Source organism: Coloeus monedula, assembly GCF_965178545.1.
Source record: "Coloeus monedula genome assembly, chromosome: 1".
In the NCBI taxonomy this organism is placed as follows: domain Eukaryota; kingdom Metazoa; phylum Chordata; class Aves; order Passeriformes; family Corvidae; genus Coloeus; species Coloeus monedula.
Window position 1 is genome coordinate 147656849 of NC_138781.1, and position 23167 is coordinate 147680015.

General features: G+C 44.3%; 1 protein-coding gene across 5 annotated transcripts in view; it reads left to right on the top strand.

Annotated features, from left to right (window-relative positions):
* ZHX2 (zinc fingers and homeoboxes 2) overlaps positions 1–21777 on the top strand; it is a 75354-nt gene extending 53577 nt beyond the window's left edge. For 4 of the 5 annotated variants that reach the window (XM_082277416.1, XM_082277413.1, XM_082277415.1 and 1 more), the window contains 2 exons: positions 12691–15378; positions 20539–21777. In XM_082277416.1, the coding sequence (XP_082133542.1) occupies positions 12876–15374 (2499 nt within the window). In that variant the 5' untranslated portion in view covers positions 12691–12875 and the 3' untranslated portion in view covers positions 15375–15378; positions 20539–21777. Of the gene's footprint in view, positions 1–8512; positions 8538–12690; positions 15379–20538 lie in introns of those variants that run through there. The other variant, XM_082277417.1, reaches the window with a different exon arrangement.
* Positions 21778–23167: the final 1390 nt, after the last annotated feature.

Consider the following 23167-nt stretch of genomic DNA (forward strand, 5'->3'; position numbering starts at 1 on the left):
TATACTTTGAAAACAAAGTACTGAGATAAAACTTGAAGGTAATAAGGGGGAAATTATGTGTAGGGGTGATCTGAGTGGGAATTGCAAGTAATGAAGTACAGCAGATGTAGTAAAACAACTTCAACAAGCACTGGTACAGCATGTGATTAAAATGGCAGAAAGCAGTGTAACTAAGCATCTTTTAGATGGTCGCTTTTTTCAGCATTTGACCTCAGAGATGATGGAGGAACTGACCAAGGAATAATGTGATGCATGCTAGGAATGCTTAGCTTGTACCACCAACAAGCAGAAAAAAAAATGTATGCTCTTGACTGAAAATGGTGTGGGTCAACTCATCCAGGACCTCCAGAGGGAGAAGAGAACAAGTGCATTGATGGTGCCCACAGATGTTGTGTGAGATGGGATTGTCACAAGAAGATCTCCCATCACATGGAAACCCTCCCTAAAATACTTTTTTTTTTTCCAGAATTATGGCAAAAAGTGGAAAGGGGAGGAGTTCTTGAACTGTAGGGTTCAAGCAAAGGAAGACCAGGAGGAATTGGTGTGGTTTTTGCTAACGATATGCTTTGCAGCAGTTGCAGAGGACGGTAGCTTTCATTTTGGGTAAGGACAGGGGGAGGTTTAGCAACATCAGTAGAGAAGCTTCTCTCTTGTATATGTGTGCCTGGCCTAAGGAGTGATTTCTGAGAGAAGGCAGAAGAGTTCAGACCTTTTATATTTAGACTCTTCCTCTTGGAGAAAGTTGTGGTGGTTTTGTGACTTTGGTGCTTTTTTGCTGGGACCTTATCTATGAGTACCAGCTCCTTTCAGAGGGGCTGTTAAATGTTTTCCACTTGTGAGCTTGGAGAATAACCTGAATTTACTGGAGATTGGAGCAGTAACCAAAAACCTCGAAGCAGTTTCCAGCCCTGCTGAAGACCTTGGTAAGGCATGATTTTTGCACTGTGCTTCCCTGTTTTGGTGGCAGCAGTGTGTAAATTGACTTGGCCATTTAGCAAAGCCTCTGCCATGCTCTCTTCATGCCTTAATTGCCCATTTGAGCAGTGGGAATAACAGCAGTGCCCTAACTCAAAAGCCTGCTGTGAGAATAGGTGTCTTAACAGCTGTAAAGACTCCAAATATTGGACCAGTGGGATCCTCTGATCACCACAGGTCATTAACTATCTAAGACAGACTCCTACATGAGGGGAAAGGACCTAAAAAAGATACTTGCTTTACATGGTGGGTGGAAGTCACGTCATTGCTGTTAGAAAAGCCTCTAAATGCGGAATGTACATTTTTCATGGTCTGATACATGGCCACTTTTAAAACAGCGTTTTCTTTAAGCAAGTAGAGCACAACAAAAGATAATGTAAAATGCGATGAGAGTGAGCGAAAATTATTTACACCAAGATATTTGCAGTTCCCCTCCATTGAACCAAATCTGCTCATCACCAGGAAGCTGAGGAGATCAGACTGATGCAAAGCACTGCCTATGCAGTTCTTCCAAGCATCTCACTCCTCTTAGCCAGCAGCAGACAACTTTCCCACGTGCTGCTTTTTGTCTCTGTCTTGGCTAGGAGATTGGGGTCTGGCTGTAGTAGTGGAAAAATTGTGTTGGGTTCGAAGAAGGAGATGTCTTTTCCTAGCAATATAAGGGTTCATCTGTATCAGACAGGAGTCTCCTAAGTAGAGATCTAGGCTGGGAAACACACATGCATCATCTGCTAGCACTTTAAGGTCATTCATCTGAGTTTGTCTTGTGAGTGTGGTTCTGGGCACAGGCAGCACGGGTGTCTGCAGCTCTACTTGTATGGGGTCTGCTTGCACATGGCAAACAGCTCATGGCATTTTGACATGGGGCACCTGAGGTTTGCCTCCTCGGTTCATCAGGTTGCTGAACTGTGTGAGTTAGGCCAACAGCTGATGCTTCATGTGCTTAAAATTGGAGCTGCCCTGAAGTGCCTTGGGCACCAGGTTTGTTTGGTATCCCCTGGCTGAGTTTGGAGGTCACTGGGTGTTCAGGTCCTGTGAAAATTCGTGTGGCAGTTTGCAGGCGTGGTCTTGTTTTGAAAAAGATATGTTGAAATTCCTGCTTCTGGAAGTGTTGAGGTGAAATGTTCCCCTTTCATTACTGTGCAAGTATTCAGTGTGGTAGGCTGCAAGACACAGCTTTGTACCCCAGACCCAGCTTTTGGGCTTCCTCCTTCAACAGCATCTGGTACTGTAGCTCAGGAGTTTCCATTCAGGAATTAGTATTTTTAGTTGTTAGAGTTTATAAGGCAGACCTGATGTTTTAAAAGGCAAAATTGCTGTGTACTGAAGCTGTTCCCAGTAGTGCAGAGGTTGACTGTGTAAGCAGTGTCAATCAAGATGACTTGAAGCAACAGCTGTTGAGTTCACCAATGTGTAGATGAGTGGATAGGGAAATGGGGACAGGAGAGAACAGCAGTGCTTGTGGGCCACAGGTAAAACCATCCTGTGGGGGGGGACATCATGCTGCTCTGCTTGTAGCATGTTATCCTCTTGTCTGCACTTCTCATTGGGGAATATGAAGATACCCAGAGAAGCCCTTGGCGGGGAAGAAAGAGGTACAGTGATTCATCAGCTGTATAAATCACAAACCATCTGCATTTTCCGAAAACATTGTGAATGAGTCAAGCAGGGAGCTGTGCAGCTATAGACACACAGGTTACTAATGTTTTCTGTTAATTACTGATCCCCTTCCTCTCTTGGGAGTTCCATAGACTCTTTCAGTGCTGCAGTTGTGGTGAATGAGGCTGATGGAGATGCTGCTTCCCATACAGGACAAACAGAGTTGGCCAAACCGCCCATAGGTGTTGGTGTACGCCTTGTCTTGTTCAGACATGACATGCTGGTGATAGAAGTTTCTTCTCCTTTGTTTTTCCCTCAAATCTAAGCACTTTTTAGAAGTGGTCACCAAAACAGTCCTGTGGCCTCAGCCTTCTCTCCTTCCCCTCCTTTAGCGCCTCTGGGCGCTTTTTCCCATTTCCTGCTGTGGTATGTGCCATGTATGTGTCAGAGCCAAGACATGCAGGGCTCTAGGGGCTACTTCTTGAGAAGTGAAAGGTTTTGGGGTTTTTTTTGAGAAATTCTGAGCTCATTTCTATCTTGCAGACTCGTAAGAGGGGTACCTAGAATGTGCATGTGATTTTTATTTTGTTTTCTCCTTTGCAATTGACCTGCAGAAGTGTTTGAGAGCCTTGATAATTTTATTTGGAAAAGTTGACACTTAACTGACTAAAGGCAGGATGCTGTGGTTCCCAGAGCAGAAAAATTTGAGAAGGGATACAAGTAGTGTAAGAAGTACTAAAGCAGGAAAACTTCTGCGCTGTTGCTTAAAGTTTTGTAAGCAAAGTAAAGAAATCAAATGTCTGGATTCTGTCACAGCTTGTCTTCTTTCTGCTTTGGAAGAAATTTAATTTAAAGTGTCTCTATAGTAACAATAAATCTGAAGAGAGAAAATATGTAATAATATATCAAATATATAGTTGCATTGGAAATGTGTACAGCTGTTCCTTGTCTAGGTGGCAGTGTTATGGAATGGCAGATGACATGAAGGAGAAAGGGGACCAGATGTCACTGTTAAGATATTTGATCTAAACAAATAAGAAATGATTACTTAAAATTGTTCTAAGCAAAGAATACTTATTTTAACATACCCACCCTTTCCCAGAAAAAAAAAAAAATCGTTCTTTAAAGTGTATTTGAAAGGAAGTGAAGCTGAATTCTAACAGGATAAACTGTTCTTTTCCTGCATAAAATAGTAGACGGATACATCCAGCATTTAACCCACTAAGCTAAAGGTAGTGTCTACAGCTAATTTTTATTTTGTGTCTGTGAGTCTCTTGTCCCCCTACCACAGGATGCTGGATAAAAACTAAATATGAAAAATTACTTATATCTAGTGACTTTAATTTAGTCCAATGATGATAACTCAAGGAATTGCACAGAGAAGTAATTAAACTAATTAGAATGAATGTTTTTATAGCATTTCTATTTCTCTCATAAGAAGTCTGTTGGTCTTTATTTCTCTCTTCTGAACATGCAAATACCTATCCTAGGAGTAAACACTAAACACATCACTGATAAAAGGAGATAATTTTGATAGGGTACATGACTATTATTTTGGAGCTTGCTACCCCTAGAAGCCACCGATGGAGGGTGATGGACAGAGGATCAGCCCCCTCTGTGGGTGTTGAGAACATTTGCTGATGAATCTGACTGTATCTTGCATGGGTTGTTTGTGCATCGTCTTGCTTGGAAGAGGTCAGTTTGTATTCCTCCTTCCCAGAGAAGAGAGCGACGCCTCAGCAGGTCATCCACTATCACCTTTTGGATTTTGAGTGTGCACAGCCAAGTGCCACTAGGATTTGGGGTCCTTTTGTGTCCCTGAGCATCTGTGACTCCAGAGCAGGGCACCAGCTAAGTCACATGTTCAGCAGGACATGGATGCGTGTGCCTCTGGCAGAAGCACACACTGCAAAGTAAAAAAGTTTTTCCCAGACTGCTGCAACTTCACAAAGCAGTGGAAGCTGCAGCAGTCACAGTTACCCACATGTCCCATTTCATGTGCAAGCTGTGGGTTGCCAGCCCTTTTCTTGGAGGAGAAAGCAGTGGTGGGAAGCAAGGAAACCTGGATTTTGTCCACACCTTGGCACTCCAGTTCTCTCCCTCCTGCCTGTTGTTGCCCCATCTGCTTCGGTGTGTGCCCTCTTGGAGAAGGACCATCTCCTGCCTACACTGAGATTAAGGCCACTGTCTTAGATGAAATAAGTGACTGTTGGTACAATATAAGTATTTTTTCAGGGCATGAACCAGTCTGTAAAGTGCAGTTTCTAATCATGAGTAGATTTTTTCAGAAAGCAAAACTAGTCGGGCCTAACGCAGATTTTAACAACTGAATTAAGCCTGCATTTAAAAAAAAGGTGGGGGGAAAGTACAAGGCAGTGATTGCAGATTGGTACTTATAATAGAAAATTCACAGCACGCAATGTTCAACTTCCCCTTTTATGGGAAGGGCTCGGCCTCTTGTGTTCATACCACCATTTTCCCCGCATCTTTGGCTTAGCAGCAGCTTGAATGAGAACATTTCAGTTCAAAAGAACAGCCTGTTAGCAGTGTACTCTGAAATAAGCCTCTCTTGCATGGTTCTGCCACACAACCTATTCTGGCGAAGCCTACTAACAGGGTTTTTTTTCCCCAAAAATACCTGTGTTTTTCAGAGTAAGTTTTTCTATCTCTACACAGTGGTCACATCACAGCTGAGCTGTTAATGTTAAAAGGCAGCTTTCATGTGATTAATTTCATTATGCACTTCTCCAGGATTTTCTACAGCTGTTGCTGCCTTTTAAAAACCCTTTCATTCTACCCTCAGCCCACCAATACTTCTGATTTTTGTTTTATCTGTGTGTTTTTACAGAGTCTCTCAGTGACTGTAGGGGGTGCAGGGCAGAGGTGGGATGTGCGCTGGGTTTGCTTCTGCCCCCGTTCATCTGTTGACATCCAATTTCACAGGATGTGTTGCCAGGGAAGTCAGGAGTCCTGGAGGCAGTTTGGTTTGCTGATCACCTTTGAAAGGTGTGAGTCTCTGATCCTTAAAAGAAAGAAAAATTATCAATTGCTGCTTCCCTGTAGACAAATACTCATGGTCACGGCATCCTGTAACAGACATCAATGTGAGAATATTTTTATAATTAGAAATGTCTGCACCAGCATATGCAAACTGTCAATTTTATATTTTCACATGCCTGCAAAAATTATTGCTGTAACAATCTGTATACCTCCCCTTTAATTGGGATTTATTCAGCTCACAAAGGACTGTAGAAGTATTGGAGCTCTGGGCTGGTCTGACTTAAATGCTGTTTTAAGAGCTCTGCCCTAGTTCACAAAACCTGCCTTTCTGTATGGGCATTTTTTTTTTGTAAATTGTCATAGTCCCAATCTATCATGCAGGAATTATTTGCCCTGGTTTGCTTCCGCTTATTTTTCTGTATGTAATTAAGCAATGTTTTAAAGTGTTTTATCACAGAGGAGAGCAACAGCATGTTTTTTGCTGTGCTAGCTGATGTGCTTTTTGATACTACTGTAGCAGCTGCATGCTGAAAACAGTTGTAAGGAAGGAAAAACATCACCCTAGGCATGTTCCTTTTTTTGCACCATGAAATGTGTATCTCCCCTCTCATCCTTGTGTTTGTAGGAGAAAAATGTTACCACGACTTTAATGAATGTGAGTTCAGCATCTCTGATGGGGAGCAGGATGACAGCTCTGTTCTGTGCTGCGTGTGTTTGCATTGCTGCAGCCTTCATGGACAACGAGTAGATGGTCATGGGGGCTTATGATGCTGTTGAGTAATATCACTTAGTTTCTGCTCTGCTCTGAACTCTTTGAGCATGACTTTTAGGCAGCCACAGAATTTGTAGTCAAGTGTTAAAATCCGGGATGCTCAGAGGGAGACAGCATTTGGGTCCTAGGGAAGTCAGGGACCCCCAGGCTTGGAAGGTTAGGAAAGGAGATGGTTGAAGATATCCAGGAATGAACAGAAGTACTGCAGTCCATCATGGTGTGGTTGGTCACACACCCTGGAAGGGGTGGCAAATTCTTCAGCTCCTGAAAAAGGGTGTCCCTGCTTTAAAAGCAACCTGCAGTGTTTGCAAGGCAGTGAGCAGCAGGGCCTGGCTGATGTCCAAGGGCAGAGCATGGCATCTGTGTTGAGGTTTGCTGAGATCCAGTTACTGTGAGATAAAGTGGGATGGTCTTCCAAAAGAACTCAGGGAGTGAACAATTGGTGCCCAACAAGTCCTTTCTAGTGAGCTCTGTGCTGTGTACCTCCTCTGTTACTTCTGCTGCGGCGCCAAGCTGGGGAACGGACGTGGGAAAGCTGTAAGGAGGAGTTTGTACCTTTGTGATATTAAATGTCATGTTCAGACAAGGGGGGGGTGTGGGTGTTAAATTACAAGAGTGTAATTTGCTGGTGCTTGTCCTGCGTAGCAGAGAGGATGCTGTTTGTGGAGACTGAGCTCCTAAGCAGTAAGCAATAAAATATTTCCACCCTCTTCAAACATCAGCCAGCCCTTGCAAATGAGCACTGCTATATTTCTGTGCTTGTTTGCAGATATCCTCATGCTGGTGGTTTTCCCACTGTTCATTTTCAAATGAGGCCAGGTGCTGGGAACTCTCTGCCAGCACAGGGCAGAGCAAACAATGGAGCAAGATGAAAAAGTAAAGGAGGATTTTATTGGCAAATTACACAAGTGTCCCTAAAGTGTTCGGGTTTTTTCTGTTTGTTTGTTTTTAAAAGCAAGGTTTATCTGTGAAAAGTAAAGATACATTTGCACTGCCTGGGGGGTTCAAACTCTTTCAGCCTCTGTTTACTCCAGCCCTTGGCTGAAAGCAAGATGCAGCACAAAACGGTGATATTTCTGATGTGCTTTTTCCTTTCTGCTGAAAGTAAGGTTTTCTGTGTTTTTTAATTAGACATACCTTCAAATTTGGTTGTCTTTAGACAGCCTTTTCCAGACTCAGTCATGTTTTGGGGTATGAGGAAAAACAGGCAGCATCTTGCCCTGTCTCCCCCCTGCCCTACCACTTCCCCAGCCACAGCTCACAGGACTTGTGCAACTGAGCTGTGTCCCAGGTGCCGTGGAAAATTCCTGCTCTGCCACCACCTTGGAGGAGCCTGTGAAAATAACACTGCAGAAAAGGAGTTCAGTTTCTGCCCCAATATTTGCTTTTTGTTGTGGGGGAAGTAGGGCATAAATTAGCTATGTGCACAAGGTAAAGATAGGAGAGAGTGAAAAGATTTCAGTATTCAGCAAGAGAAACCTTTTGGATTTGTTTTTATCATTCCTTAGCTTGAACTGCACTTATGCTGATGGAAGGTGGCATTGCTACACAGGTAAGCGTTTTCCAGTGCCAGCCAGGCCTAAAAACATGGTTTATTTTACCTGTGTGAGTCTCTGCAGTTTTCTCAGTCTGGGGCCAGATGATCAGGTAGGAAATCTGGTATTTCCTCAGTCATGCACAGAGTTGCCATTAAGATCCCACTTCATTCTCTTTTCAGATGCTCTGTAGCCATTTTAACAGGGGTTCGATTGATCAGAGGACTGTGACTGGATTCTTTCATTATTTAAACAAATTTTAGAAATTAAATGAAGACAGGTTAGGGCCTCACTCTTAAGTGCTGCGATGCACTTTTGGGGAGATAAGTTTAAAAGAAGGCATTGCTTCTGACCTGTGTGCTCCTGTCCTGGATGTCTTTGCTGAAGCAAAGCAAATCGAAAGTTTTTGTTCCTGCACACAGGTTCTTTGTGGTTTGGTTTAGACCTCATTCACAATGACAGATTCTGCTTGGAGCCAAGCACTTTTGTTTTTCACCTGGTTGCCTTTTGCTGCTTTGTGCATTTGCTCATTTAAAAAGAAAATTCAAAAAATGAGATTTTTTTTTTTCTTTCAACCCCCTGCAGTGTGGGGAGACAAGCAAGAGATGTGGCAGGTGAGCTGGAGGGATGAGGACTGTCTTCCCTCTCCATGCACAGTGAGTATGCAGTGAGCTCACAAAGAAGCTGCTGACTGCACCCCTGCACCCCACTCCTGTGGGTACTCCACAGTGGCAGTAGCCAAAAAAAAGAGGTCATTTGTCCAGGGTCCTGTCCATAATAAAATATAAAGTGAACAGGGCCAGCTTTAGGGATGGAGGTTGACCTGACTGTGGTGCAGCCCCACATTGAATATCAGATGTGAATTTTGCCCCTTGAAGGAGTGCATGTCCTGTGGACAGGGCTCAGGTGATAAAGTGTAGCTCAGGTTCCCATCAGGATGTGCTGGTTGCTAAAAGCCATTACATTGCAGGAGCTGCAGTGGCATCATTTATAAGTTTTGTCAGGAGCAACACCACGTATTTAAAGCTGTCTGCTGGGGCTTTGATGTTCTGGCAAGTGGCTCATGTTTGAAAGCTGTGAGATGCTCTTGATGCTTTCTCTAATGTTCTGGGATGGGCTGTGGCAGTCCTTGCAACTGTACATGATGCACCTCCCAAGGATGTGTCTTGGGGGGGGTCCCATCCTCCTTTGGAACTTCCTATTGCTTTATCCCAAATTACATCCTCACTAAGGTCCTATAGCCTGGACGTCCCAATAAACTCTACTTGCTCAGGCAAATGTTGAGCTTCTCCTCTTCCCCATCTTTCAGAGTGTGGCTTGAAGGGACAAAGATAGTCTGTAGCTAGTTATGAGTGCCCCAAAGTGTGCATCTTAGACTAAAAGTCATTTGTTTCATTTATTGATAAAGAAGTATTTGACTTTAGCTTGATTTCTGTGGTGCCTTGTGATTCTCATGTGGCAGAAAAAAAACAAACTACTCAAAGTGTAGGGTTAGAAAACCAGCAATTGACATGCAGAAAAACACTGTGGAAAAGAAGAAGGAAGAGAAGCAACAATCTGTACAATTTTTTAGAAAAACTGTAGCAGAAAGAATTTTTCATCTTTCCACACACTTAGATATGTTTTGAAGGGACCTTGGCCCTTCCTTTGTACTGGAGCATTCTTGTTTGAGGTCAGTCCTCCTGTCCTCATGAGAGTTGGGAGCTTGGTGCAGCAGAGAGCTTGCTGAGCTTCCAGAGACTGGGGAATTCAAAACATTTAGTCTTTTAAGAAACCTTTGATTGATTCAAAGCTGTAGCCTAGATGTTTCTCCTTCTCCACTCTTTCTCTTCCATCACACTCCTTTATGTTCCTCTGTCTTTGATGTCCTTTGAATTTTCTTCCTTTTGTTGATGTTGCCAAATGAATTTTGCAGGAGGTCATACATGAGAACAGGAGCAGACTATTAGGTGCAGCTGTGGCCTGGGAGGGAGAGCAAGACTCAGAGGAGCATCCCAGGAACCATGACTCCATCCTCATCTTCATCACCCCGGCCCAGGGCACTGCCTTGCACCTCCCTTCCCTCATATAAGAAAGTCAGTATCATAAATGTTGTGGGAATATACAGGGAAGAATGAGATGACCTGATGACCTAATCACCTTCACCCTGTTTCCAGCACCAGCTGGGCTTACAGAGCTCATTCTGCCCCCTTCTCTCATCTTTTGGCCTGTTTCAGCCAAATTTGGTATAAGGGAAGAAGCTTCAAAGATAATTCATTTTCTGCAAGCACAGTTAAAAACTGGTGATCAGGAAGATGGGAGTTGGGACAGCTGTGTGTTTGTCTCTAGCCTCTGATCCCATCTGCAGTGGGATGCAGCAAGTCACAGATCACAGCCAAAATATCTGTGGAAGGACGATTGTGAGGGGAAGTACAAGGGGAATTTTGAAGGAGTATGTGGAAATGATAGAGAACATTCAGTGTGATCCATTTTAATGGTCAGCTGGCACAAATCTACAGAAAACCAGGCATCATGGCTTTCACTGTTCTTCTGCTTGTTTATCATTAAAAGGCAGAAGGGAAAAGAAGGAAACAGAAAAGTGAATGTTGGCTCACACAAAATGCTTTGGGGAATGGTGGTGACAATGTTGGTGGTCCCAGGTTAGGGGGAGATAGCACTGGGTCATCCTGACCAAGGCAGAGCCATAAGCCTGTGGGCAGCCCCATCCCTGCTTCACAGAGCTCAGCAAATATGCTCCATTTCCCAGGGAAGCTCGTGGATCTTAAACGCACCCTTGAAAGTCAGCCAGATTCTCTGATGCTTTACCGAGTGTGCAGGAGCATGCCTGGGCTGTGTCAGGGCTGGGAGGAGCAGGGGTGGCAGTGGCTGTGAACACAAACCACCGTGCAGTTATGCAGAGGCATCTGCACTATAACAAATAGTGTCTGCATTGCATCTTCTCCATGGTGTGTTTGGTGTTTCACAGCTTGAGTCTCACAAGAGCCTTATCCATGAAGGTGCTGTGTGGAGAATTCACGCATGAAGTGTTTCGGGTATGGGGAATTGCTTCGTGCTGGGTTTTGAATGCATAGAGCTGGAAGCTGCCATCCCTGCTCTTATCCCCAGCTGGAGCTGCTTCCTCTGGCAGTATATCATTTTGAGTTTCCGTATGTACAGGAATGGTGTGATCTGTGACAGGCAGAGCAGCAGCACTGTGCTCTGGAGACCTGCAGAGTATTCCTCAGCTGCAAACAGAACCGAGAAGCTGGCAGCTGCTTTCACAGTTTCTCTCATGCCAAGGCTCAAGCAAGAGGAGCAGATACAGGGGCAGCACTCAGATGGTTGTAAAGTGTCTGCTGATGTTGGATGTGTCCAGATGTGACTGCGGTGGGATTTTGTTAGATCTTCATGTCTTCAGTTCTGGATGCAGTTTATCATTTACAATCTTCACAATAAGCAAACGTGCATTTGGAAAGGATCATTAAAGACCATCCAGTCTGTCCCGCCTGCAGTGGGTAGGGGCATCTTCTACTGGATCTCTAGTTCAGATTCTCCATTTAGAACACTTCACTCTGTGAATCTCCACTTTCTGTCCTGCTCCAGTTTGTAAAAACCAGTACCTCTCTCAATCAATTCCAAGAACTACTTGATTGTTAAATCTGAGTTTTCTGCCAAGACTGTAGAAGTATTATGAAACCAGAGACTCTCCAATCAGGAAGAATAGCAAATTGGAATCAATGATTAATAAAAAAAAGCATCTTGTCAAATAGGGAAGTGACCCTTTTTTATCTTTTTTTGATTAATGAAACTCTTTTGACAACTGAACTCCACTTTTTCCCTCTACCCAGTCCTGATGAGTGCAGGTAGATCATAAAAAAACTGGTGTAATTTTTCTTCATGCTTGTTCTGACCAATGTTTGCCTCAGATCCTTCAAAAAATACATTTTACAAAATTCTTGAATTTGGGAACTTTAAAAACTGCTTCAACATAAAAATTGAGCTTTAGAATGTTTTGATTTGGCTTTTTTTAGTTCTGTAGGGAGTGACATGCACAAGTTGGGACTTAATTAGAACATCAGTGGGGTCACAGAAAGGGACCCTGTTTAAAAGGTATCTGAGGGCTTCTGTGACCTTTGGTAGCTATTTCTGTCAATGTTAAGTGAAAAGTGGTGTTTTAAGGAAACTTCTCTTCTGGAAAAGACATGATAGGCTTCACAAATCTGCTGTAGTCTCCTGCTGCAGTTGCTTTGAGCCCACCTTTTCTCAAAATACAGACCTCTGGAAGTGTTGATTTGCATTAACTCTTCTTTCTGCCATTACTTTTACAACCAAGGCAGACCCTATAGTTTTATTTAGAAATCACCCATCATTAGTAACCACAATCATTTAGTAGACATATTTACAAGGTAAGTGACAGTGGGAAGTAATTAAGTTCAATATAAATCACACTCAGTTTCAAATCTGCAGGCTTCAAAATAGTAATTAATAGAATTGCAGCTTCTATAAAAAGATGCAGTATTTATAGCAGTGTCGTCTTCTTTTCCCAGCTAAACACATTGAGTCTAGTGGAGATTAAAATCCCCTGTCCGTTCATCTTATTTGTTCTAAAGTAATTTTCTTCTTGTGGCACACTTCATTGCAAATTACCCACTGCTTTTATTCTTTGTGGGGCGATTTTTGACTCTTAAAATGATGACAGGGAGGAGGAAGAGTTTGGCAATATCCAAAATAATGCACATGCCTTGCAAATGCACATGCCTTGAGCTGTGGCTTTCTGCTAAATTTATGTCTTATAGATCAGTGCCTAACAACATGTGCTTTGTTTCACAGGTGTCATGCAGCTGACAGGTCTACTGGTGGAGCTGATGGTCACAGCCAGGGCAGAAATTCATTAAACAAAACGGAGTCAAATAATCAGGGAAGTTTGGAGCTGTTTGCAAGATCTACTGAGCTGGTTGCTCACCCTGTCAAAAGAAGCGACCATCTGGGACAACAGCACAGTGCCAGGAGCTGCCATGGCTAGCAAAAGAAAGTCCACAACTCCCTGTATGGTGCGAACTTCTGAAGTCATGGAGCAGGAAGGTGCTGAGGGCGTAGAGACTCCTAAAGACAAGGGGACTGGTGCATCACAGCAGGACTCCAAAAAAAGTTGGCCTTCAGAAAACTCAGTCAAAGACTGCGAAGTGGTTGAGGCAAAGCCCCCAGCTGAAAATCAGACTAAGAAACCCCAAGGTGGTTATGAGTGTAAGTATTGCCCTTACTCAACACAAAACTTAAATGAATTTACAGAGCACGTTGACACCCAGCATCCAAATGTCATTCTCAACCCCCTGTATGTCTGTGCTGAATGCAACTTCACAACCAAAAAATATGATTCTTTATCTGACCACAACACAAAATACCACCCAGGAGAGACTAACTTTAAACTGAAATTAATTAAACGCAATAATCAGACTGTTTTAGAGCAGTCCATTGAGACCACCACTAACGATGTCACTGTTACAAGCAGTGGGCTAGAAAATGCAGAGTGTGACGATTCACTACATGGGGGAATTAGTGCAAATAAAGTGCCAGTGATGAAACTGGGAAAGCCTAAAGGGGAGACCAAGAAGGGATCCAGAAAGCCAGAAGAGGGAGTTACAGAAAACCACATGGATGGCTCTCTCCCCCGCATCATAACTGAAGCCACTGAAGCTATTGCCTGTATAAATGGAGACCTTCTCCACGATGTGTTAGCCCATGTTATGCCCTCTGTACAGCTGCCACCAAATATCAACCTTGTCCCCAAGGTCCCGGTCCCTCTGAACAGTACCAAATACAACTCTGCACTGGACACTAACGCAACCATGATCAACTCCTTTAATAAGTTTCCTTATCCAACACAAGCAGAGTTGTCGTGGTTGACAGCAGCATCAAAACATCCAGAAGAACAAATCCGAATCTGGTTTGCTACGCAACGTTTGAAGCATGGTATAAGTTGGTCTCCTGAAGAAGTGGAGGAAGCAAGAAAGAAGATGTTCAATGGTACTATCCAGGCAGTTCCCCAGACCATCACCGTCCTGCCAGCTCCTTTGGCAACTGCAAAAATGCCACAGCCTATCATCCAGACAGCTTTGCCTTGTCAGATACTGGGCCAGACTGGCCTGGTTTTGACTCCTGTGTCAAATGGTTCAACTGTTTCCTGTTCACCAATTACACTTGCTGTTGCCCCAAACCAGGGGCAGAAGAGGACGATACAGACCTTATCAAGTGCCCCAGAGGCTAAGCGTCCTCACGTAGTTCAGGTGCCTGAGATTCCTGCCAAGTTGACTGCTGTTCCCATGACACCAGCCAGTGAGCGGAAGAAGACCAAGGAGCAGATAGCAGAGCTGAAGGCCAGTTTCTTGGCAAGCCAGTTTCCTGATGATGCAGAAGTCTACCGGCTTATAGAGGCAACAGGTCTTTCCAGGAGTGAGATCAAGAAGTGGTTCAGTGACCACAGGTACAGAAGTCAGAGGGGCATTGTGCAAATTCCTGGTGATGCTTTAGGGAAGGATCAAATAGCACCTTCAGCTGGTCGACATGGCCGGTCATTTCACCCATACACAGATTTTACTCCCCAGAGATTCAAAGAGAAAACTCAAGAGCAGCTTAGGGCCCTTGAGGAGAGTTTCTTGAGATGCTCTTTTCCTACCCAAGGAGAATTGGATAGGCTGCGAATGGAGACTAAGCTGAGTCGGAGGGAGATAGATTCATGGTTCTCTGAGCGGAGAAAGATAAGGGACAGCATGGAGCAAGCTGTCTTGGACTCAATGGGATCATACAGAAAAAGTAAGGATCAAGGAACTCCCAATGGTGCAATAAGCCAGGCAGAGCTTCTGAGTAGCTCTCAGCTCCCTGGTGCTTTATCTGGGTCCTCCACCACATTGAAGAAAACACAAGAGCAAATTCATCTACTGAAGAGCACATTTGCAAGGACCCAGTGGCCATCACCCCAGGAGTATGACCAGTTGGCATCTCAGACTGGGCTCACGAGAACTGAAATAGTTCGCTGGTTCAAGGAAAACCGGTCTTCACTAAGAACAGGGTCACTTAAATGGATTGACCAGTACCAGCAGCAGTATGCTGGTGATGGTCATAACAAGCAAAGCCAGAAAAAGATCTCAAAACATGCTGAGAGTCCAAAGAATGGTAATGAGGTGTCTCGGCAGCATTACCAGGAGCATAAAAAACTGAATGAAGAGAATGGGGGGAAACCAGTGGTGAGAGCAAAAAGAGACTGCGAGCCACTGAAAGACTCTTTGTTAGGGAATCAAGCAGAGGGTGTGGACAGGCTGGAGTGCAACAGCCACGATGGCCATGGCAGTGAGGAGAACGAGGAGCCGGCGGAGGTCAACTGGGTGGAGGTGACGGTGGGCGAGGACGACGCTGCCTCGGACTGTACGGACAGCTGGAGCCAAACGGCCCCCGAGGGCCACACAGAGCTGGCAGACTTGGACTCTGAAAGTATATCTGGAGACAATTCCCACGTATAGACAGGTAATGCTGATGGTGCCCTGTTTCTCTGAGCCTGCCTTTGTCTGGGTGTACTTCCAGCATTCTGTAGCCCCTCTTCAGTGTAAACCCCTGGAGCCCATCCCTGCCGGATGCTCGTGCCTGCTGGATGCTTGAACAAAAGGGAGACCCATCATGCTTGTAAATTAAAGCCAGCTGCATGGTAGGGGAGGGGTTAGTGCCCTTTGCCTTGTTTCTTGTCTCCTTGTGGGTCAAGTCCTGGATAAGGGAGGTTTTTCTGATTTTTTTTTTTTTTTTTTTTCCCCCCTTGGGCAGTAAGCGATTAAACCTTAAAACTTTCTGCCTTTAAACAACATATGTAACCTCTGCAGCACTTTATATAAAAGGTGCTAGCTGAGCCACACGAAGAAATAGTAAGTAACACTAGTTGCTAATATCCCCCTTGCCTGAGAGATCACTGAATAGGGGTTGCGCCTGTTTTTGCATCTCAGGTCCTTCCTTTGCAGCATTCTGCGATATTCAAAACAAAAGCTCACTGGGGGAAGGGCCTAGGACACAGATGCTTCTTTATGCAAAAACAAGCGAAAAAACAAAAGTGGGTGCTGAAGTGCCTCATGCAAATGTGCTTTCTTCCTCTTGCAGGTGAGAACTGTCTCCAGTTTTGCTTTGTTCTGCTTGCTCACACTAGAGGTTTAGGAAATGCCCCAGACTAAGCTGTGTGGGTGTTTAGCAGCTCTTCTTCACAGAATATTGAATTTAAAAGCAAGCTGCGGGGTCTGGCTTTATGGGGGCTTTATATGATCTTTCCCAACGTGAAAGGACTTTTTATTTGGAGATCTAAAACCTGTTTCTGATCACGGTTGCACAGGTGTAAATCTGGAGCAAGCACTGTCAGCATTTCTTGCATGTTGAATTGAGTTCACTGGAGCCTGTAACATTTTTCAGTATAAATGAATCTGTCTCTCTTAAACCAGAGGTTCCTTTAGCCAGAACTTTAGAGCTTTTCCTACAGAAAGATCAGCATCCTGCATTAAAAATCATAGTGAGAGAACACCTGTTTGAGAAAATTGATAGTTTTCTGACATCTATTAAGTAAAATATACTTTAGCATTTCTTTAAGAAATTAAAAAAAAAAAAAAAAAAAAGAATTAAAAAAGCCAGGACTGATAGAAGTGCCTCCACACTTGTATTTAAGACTTCTGCTTTTACAGCTACCAGTACTTGGATTGAACTACCTGTTGGACAGATGCAGTTTTTGGTATCAAGCCCTGCTGGCTAGCACTCCACTTTCTCCATGTGCAGTACTTGTCCAGAAGTCTCCTGGACATTTTCTCTGATTCGGGGGAAAAAAAAAAAAAAAAAAATCCTGAAATGACATTATTTTTGACTGTGAATTCTGTCAGCTAATCTTGAGAAACGTTATGACAGTATCTATATAACAAAATATCTTAAAGATTGACTGCAGTGCAAGCCACTGTCCTGCACTATTCTTGAAAAAGTTGGTAATTAGGGATGTGAGGAACAGGTGTTACCTGTGTGTCAAAGGCAGGGATTAAAGGAAGAAGGATGTGGGAACATCAGCCAGAGGCACTCTGGGGTGCCACTGTTGTGCAGCCACATAAGAAGGGAGAGCCAGGATCTGATCTGCCTTTTAAAGTCAAATGTGTGATGAATAAATGCATTGTGGGATTTTTTTTTCTCAGGGTTGTTATTCCAGATCATTTCCCCCTTCCAGCTACAAATATTGATTCTGAGGAGAGGGAGCAGACCAGGGGCTCAGAGGGGGAATGGGGAGGAAGGCAGGAGTGGGGGGAGTTGCCTGAAACCACTGTTTCTTACAAGCCTCTTAGACATGAAACCAAGCTCTGCAACAGCTCCCTTCCAGCAGCACAGGTTTGGTGCCTGCATTTTTGTGCTTGTGAGCAGTGTCAGGTATGTTGGAGTGAACCTCCTGCCTCTGTGCCCTGGTACAGATGTTGACCATAAAGCTCCAGGGCTCTGGAGGTGCTCAAGTGTTATTAGAGAGGAATTTTTATAAGAACTTTGTTCTCAGTTAAACTGTTGCTGAGTGATCCTTTTGATGAGGAGCTTTCTGGTGGCTGTGTGTAAAATACACGTACTGAGAAAAGGTGCACTGGAGCAGGACTTCTGCTGCAAAGAGCGTGCAGTAAGATCAGAGGGCCATTTTGTCCTCTGCTCTTTGCCAGTTTCTCGGTGTGCTGGTCTGGGGACTTGACAAAAGTCTTTTTGATTTTCCCTTATTCTGCCTGTAAGTCTCAGCCCAGAAACATAGGTGCCCGCTCTCTGGTGCACACACAGAGGCGTTGTCACAGTTGTTGTGACACAGAATTTGGAAGCTTTACATCCCACACTGATGGGTCTCATGGAAAAATCTCAGGTACTTTTTCTAAGCTTTCATTGTGCAGCCAATCTTAGAAATTTTCAGCTAAAACTTTGGTGTTAAATTAACAAGGTGTTATCCTAAGTGACATCCAGGGTATGACTCAAAAGTAGAGACTGCATGACATGACAGAGAGCTTGTTTCTGCCTGTTGTCATAAAAGCGTGATTTTTCCTAGCGTGCTCCTCAGGTACCACATATAAGAGGTGGACTGAACAGCTGACAAGGGACTCCTCTTGGCTCTCACACAGCCACACTTACTGTGTGGGTCTTTCACTGCTGAACCCTACATCAGGCAGAAGTGTGCTCCTTTCATATTCATGGTGTTGCTGTTTTACCAGCTTAATCTATGTAGTCTAAAATGAATGTTTGTTGGTGACTGACCTCCATACGCCTCTTGACTGAAATCATGTGCAGCTTCTGTAAAACCTCAGGTCTTCCAGACCATCTCGGTCACTTTCTTCTCCTACATGTATCTTCAGGAGATTTTGGAACTATTAGAGAGCTATTGCATTATAGCCTAGACAGACCTTATGCCTTAAAAAACTGAGTTTTTCCAAAACTGATCCATGTTTGGCAGATTCTGCTGCTGCTGCAGCAAGAGGGAATTTCACAAGGAGCTGGGCTTCTGTGAGAGCAGGATTCATGCCAGGCTCTGCAGTGCAATCCTGGGACTCTGTATCTCTAAGTCTGTATCTGAAGCTTTTGGCAAAATTGGATTTATTCCATGGAGTAGGTCAGGTTTCTTGAACAGTGAGGCTGGGAGATCTGTCCCCATAGGGTACTGCAGCCTTCCAGATGTTGAGTGGCTGCTGTAGGGTGCATTAAAGCCATCTCTGAAAGTGTTCTAGAAACTGTCATGAAGCCTTGTGTCCCTTTTGTATTGAGGCCCCACTGCTCTGTCAGGAGGGTGCTTTAGCTCCCTTTCCATCAGTAGGGAGATTCCTGCCTTCCTGCAGCACAGGTCAAAATTAGGTCTGTTGTCCTCCTTTGTGCAAGCTTGATAAACAGAAACTGGTTCTGAATTAAATACAGCGAACTACAGCTCAGACAGGAGAGCAGGACCAGAGCGTGCCAGTGGTTGGCAGCTACTGCTGACTTTCTTCAGTGCTGTCTCCCTGTGGGGTTTTCCCAAGATCAGAACTTTTGTTTTTTCTCAGAATGATACTTTTTTTCCCCCATCACCACCTTTCCACAGTAAGCTGTCTTTTTTTAGAGTTATTTCCTGACCTCCTTTTTTAAGCATGAACCCTGTAAGATGTAGGCACCAAAGTCTGTGGCTCATGGTGGGAACGAGGTAGCTGAACACCCTGTTGCTGGATGGCTGTGACCACTGCTCTGTGGAGATTTGCCAAAGTAAAACCATGCGTGAAAGTTGCAGAGGCCTGAAGGCAGTCATCCCTTGCATCTGCTGAATGCATGATACTGAGCATCAGAAATAGTCCGGGTCCTTTTGGCATCTCCAGCTCCTTCTGCACTGCTGCGGGAGCTGAGATCACTTGTTTGCCCATGGCCCAGTGCATTCCTCAGTGTCCAAAACCACTAAAAGTGAACAGCACTGGGGTTTCTCACTTTCTGCCCAAGTTCTCACTTCTCTTGAGGTTTAGGGTTTCATTTAAGAAGCTCACTATAGTGTCTGTTACTGGCGCTGGGCTCCAAGTCAGCATCCTGAAGTAAGTCAGCATGGGATTGACCAGTGGTTTTTGCAGAATTCAGGTCACCCTTAAACATTCAAGGGAATGAGGCTGAAGTAGGGAGGACATGCTTTTTCCCCTGAAACCAGTGAGGTGTATTAGAGACCCAAGCTCTAATATAATGAAGGATTTCAGAGGAAGAAGCAAAACCCAATGCAGCAATTAAGATTTTCCAGTGAGTCAGGAGGAACAGGGGCCTGTGTGGGAAGGTCTTGAGGATAAGAGGAGGACTTTTCCCCTTGATGTTGGTGCAAGCCTATTGCCTTTTCCTGGGCTTGACTGCATTGCTTTCTGCATTGCAGATGCCAGATAGAGCTCACTGCTTTTGTGGGAAATAACAGACCAGATAGCAACATCCATAAGAGGTGTGAAATAACAAGTCAGCTCAGGTTTCAGTGAGCACTGCTGCAGGGTTTATGAGGAGGATGTTTGTACTTCTTGCACATTCACACCTCAGTGTGGTAAAACTGAGCATAATCCCTGTCATAGAGCCCTTGCTTTTTCCTGGGAACTGGGGATACGTGTGAAGTGGTGGCTATTTGAAGGCTGGGTATTGAGGGGTCATTTTTTAATCTCTGGTCCACTGTGCATCCTTTAGGTAGGTGCAGGAGTCCTAGCAGAACCAGGAAGCTGCTCTGCAGAGCACAAGCACATCCTTTTTCCATTGTCATGTAGTTTGTATAATTTTCTAAAATCATGTAAAACAAAAAGTATTATGAGGGGATTAACTGGGGGAGAGAGACCTGAAGTCTTCTTGGCTTTAGCACTGTCTGTCCTGTGGTTGCAAAGTAGTTGCCCCAAACACGTGCATGCATCATCTTTGAGTCAGCGTGAGAATCTGCCTGAGCTAAGGCTGGACCATATATCCCTGTTAGAAATCTGTAGGGGATTATTAACTGGCTGTTAACATGCAGCAAAAATCCAATACCCTACCACATGAGGCTGTGATAAGGATAGGCCTCAGGGTACAGTTAACACAAAACAGTGTTACCATATGTGCAGGGATGTAAACCAGATGCCATCTTAGTTAACAGCTCAAACAGTTCATAGTGCCTTAAAAAATAATATGCTGCTGTTATAATTTTTGCAGGGGTACTCCTCAGCTACACTGTCCTGATGTTGAAGGGGAAATGCTGCCTGAAAATAGAAGAAAACTCTATTTTCCTGCCTGGGTTGAGAGAGTGTGTTGTGACTCCCAAGTCTCAAACTGTGCTTGTGGAGGCACAGTGAGAAATACTCTCATGGAGCATCATCATGGAATTGTTGATAGTGCCAAAGTCCTACTACTGCATTACAAAAGAGAAGAAAGAAAGAGGAAAGGTCCTTGTACATAGGTTTCTCTTAGTTTCTCTCCCACCCACTTTTCCTGCCCAGCCTCTTCCTCTACTGGAACAGATTTGTACAACATAAAAATTTTGTTAATTTTTTTTAATAGGTGCAAGCTATTCTTGCATATAATGCAATTGAGAAATTTTGGGGTTGGTTGGGGGGAGGGAAGTGTCTTTTGTGGACGAGGGAGAGGAGATTTTTTTTTTTTCCTGAAGTGTTTTGAGTTGCAATCTTTTGGAGTTGTCTTGGTGCAGATCAACACCTGAGCCCAGATCCCCACCCTGGTTTACCAGACCAGTTAAGTATGTTCTGGAGCGGTGGGGTTTGTTTTTTTGGTTTTTTCTCTTCTTGCTTTGACTTTTTTGTTTTGTTCTATGGCCACCTGCTACTGGTTGAAGTATTTAAATCTCTGCTTTTCCATGCTCCTACAAGGCAAGTCTTCTCCAGCTCCTGTACTTCACTTTTCACCAGCCAGCCCCAGCTGTGGGTCTCTGAAGATTTGGCTAGAATGCCTTTTTTTGGTTATTGGTTTGGTTTTGGGGGTTTTTTAGCACTTTTTGTTTAAACATGCAGTACAACTCCCAGAGGGGTTGGAGCGAGGAAATTAAGATGCTTCATAATCCAAACTTGTTTGTGTTTCTGTGGCTGGTACAGCGATGGACACCATAACCAGCAGTCTGCCCTCCAGCTTTAGACATTGTAGCGCACAACAGAAGTTTCTTATTAACCCTTGCCACTAAATTTTTAGGTGACTCCTAGGTTCCTGAGTGCACTTTTTTTCAAATACTGCTAATTTGGATTTGCATGGGGGTGTCTGTACACATGTGAGGAGGGAACAGAGGGAGAGCAGGAGCCTGGGTGCAAGAGCCGTCCAGTGCGTTCCTCTGCCGCGCTGGGTTTGGAAAACTTGCCCACCTTTCAGTACGCTGCACAAATAGGATGCCAGGGAGTTTGCATAAATCCAACTTTTCTAACTTGTTGCTCATTTGTTGTAACTCAATAAAACAAAGGCTAAAAATTTTGGTAACTTTTTTCTCAACTCTTTTATTTTACTTTAAAACAAAAAAAATCAAAAAAAAAACCCAACCAAACTCAGCCCAAACTTTGTGCATAGGAGCTTGATTCTTTAGAGGTGTGATGAGGGGTTTAAGTAGTTTTGCAATATTTGGCTTGGCAAATACTAACCAGATTAAAGTGAACTCAGTGAGTATTGATGTTTATACCACCGTATCAGTCAGCTCTTTCCTGCAGGAGGGATTTAGATAGTGCCTGGGAATGAGCCTTTGGGGAACACCTTTTATTTTGATTGCAGTAACAAACTGAATGAAACCACCCCAGTGACTCACCCATATGTAGTTATTTGTATTAATCATCGGCACACCATATAAGTGTAGAGGGAGGTTTGCAGTGGGTGGCAATAAGTGCCTTTCCTTACAATAAAGTTGTCTGGTTCATTGCTGAAGAGGAGTGAGTGGATGGGGCAGCACTTTGCTTACTGCATTTGTGTGTCACAAGGCAACAGCAAAAGGTGGGAAAGTGACATCAGCTCCTCCCTGGGCAAAGGCTGCCAGACAGGGAGTATGGACATATCCTGTCACACACGCCTCAGATGTTCATCTGCAGGGCGGAGGCAGGTGCCTGTGTAGTCCTGGATGCACAGTTCAAGGGACCAAAAAGAAAATGCATATGAAGAGGCTTGTCCAGAACTGCGAAGTTGTAACTGAAACTAATTGACACTTTTGTTCACATTGCTTATATGAAAGGGTGGTAATATTTTAATTGCCCTTAAGTTTGTAACAGCCACTTGAAGGCTTAATATTCCGCATCTCTCCTGTCTGATGTGTGTAGTACATCTGTGTGTTTGGAGCACTGACCTACTTCTCTTAACTAGCAGTGCTCCCAGGAAGCTCAGCAAGAGGTTTAGGAAGAACAAGACCCTCCTGGGTTCTTCTGTATTTGTACATCCCAGATACGGTGGGATTAGGGCACAGGACTGGGGCTCTTTAAGATCTCTGCGATTCAAATAAAACAATAGCAGTGGCCCTGCAGTCTGTCATCATGCAGATAATAAGGCTGAAGCTGTCCCCCAGCAAACAGCCTGGCCAAGGGCTGGCACGGCCTTTGCCAGCGTGGGCAGCCTGGCAGCACTGAGGGGGTTTCTGCGGGCAGGCTGTGGTGTGGGACCAAACCTTCAGACCCCAGGAAAGCCGAGCCCAGGACCTCTTTTGTGTGAGCTTAAAGCAACCCAGGTCCCCACAGAGGTTGCTTCAATGTTGCTGCCGGAATGGGTTCAGGAGCTGGCCATTGGAAGCAGGCTTTGTTTTTAATTAATACAGACGCAGTGACTGCGTTTCTAGGAGAGTCCAAGCGGCGAGGGACAATCGGGACAT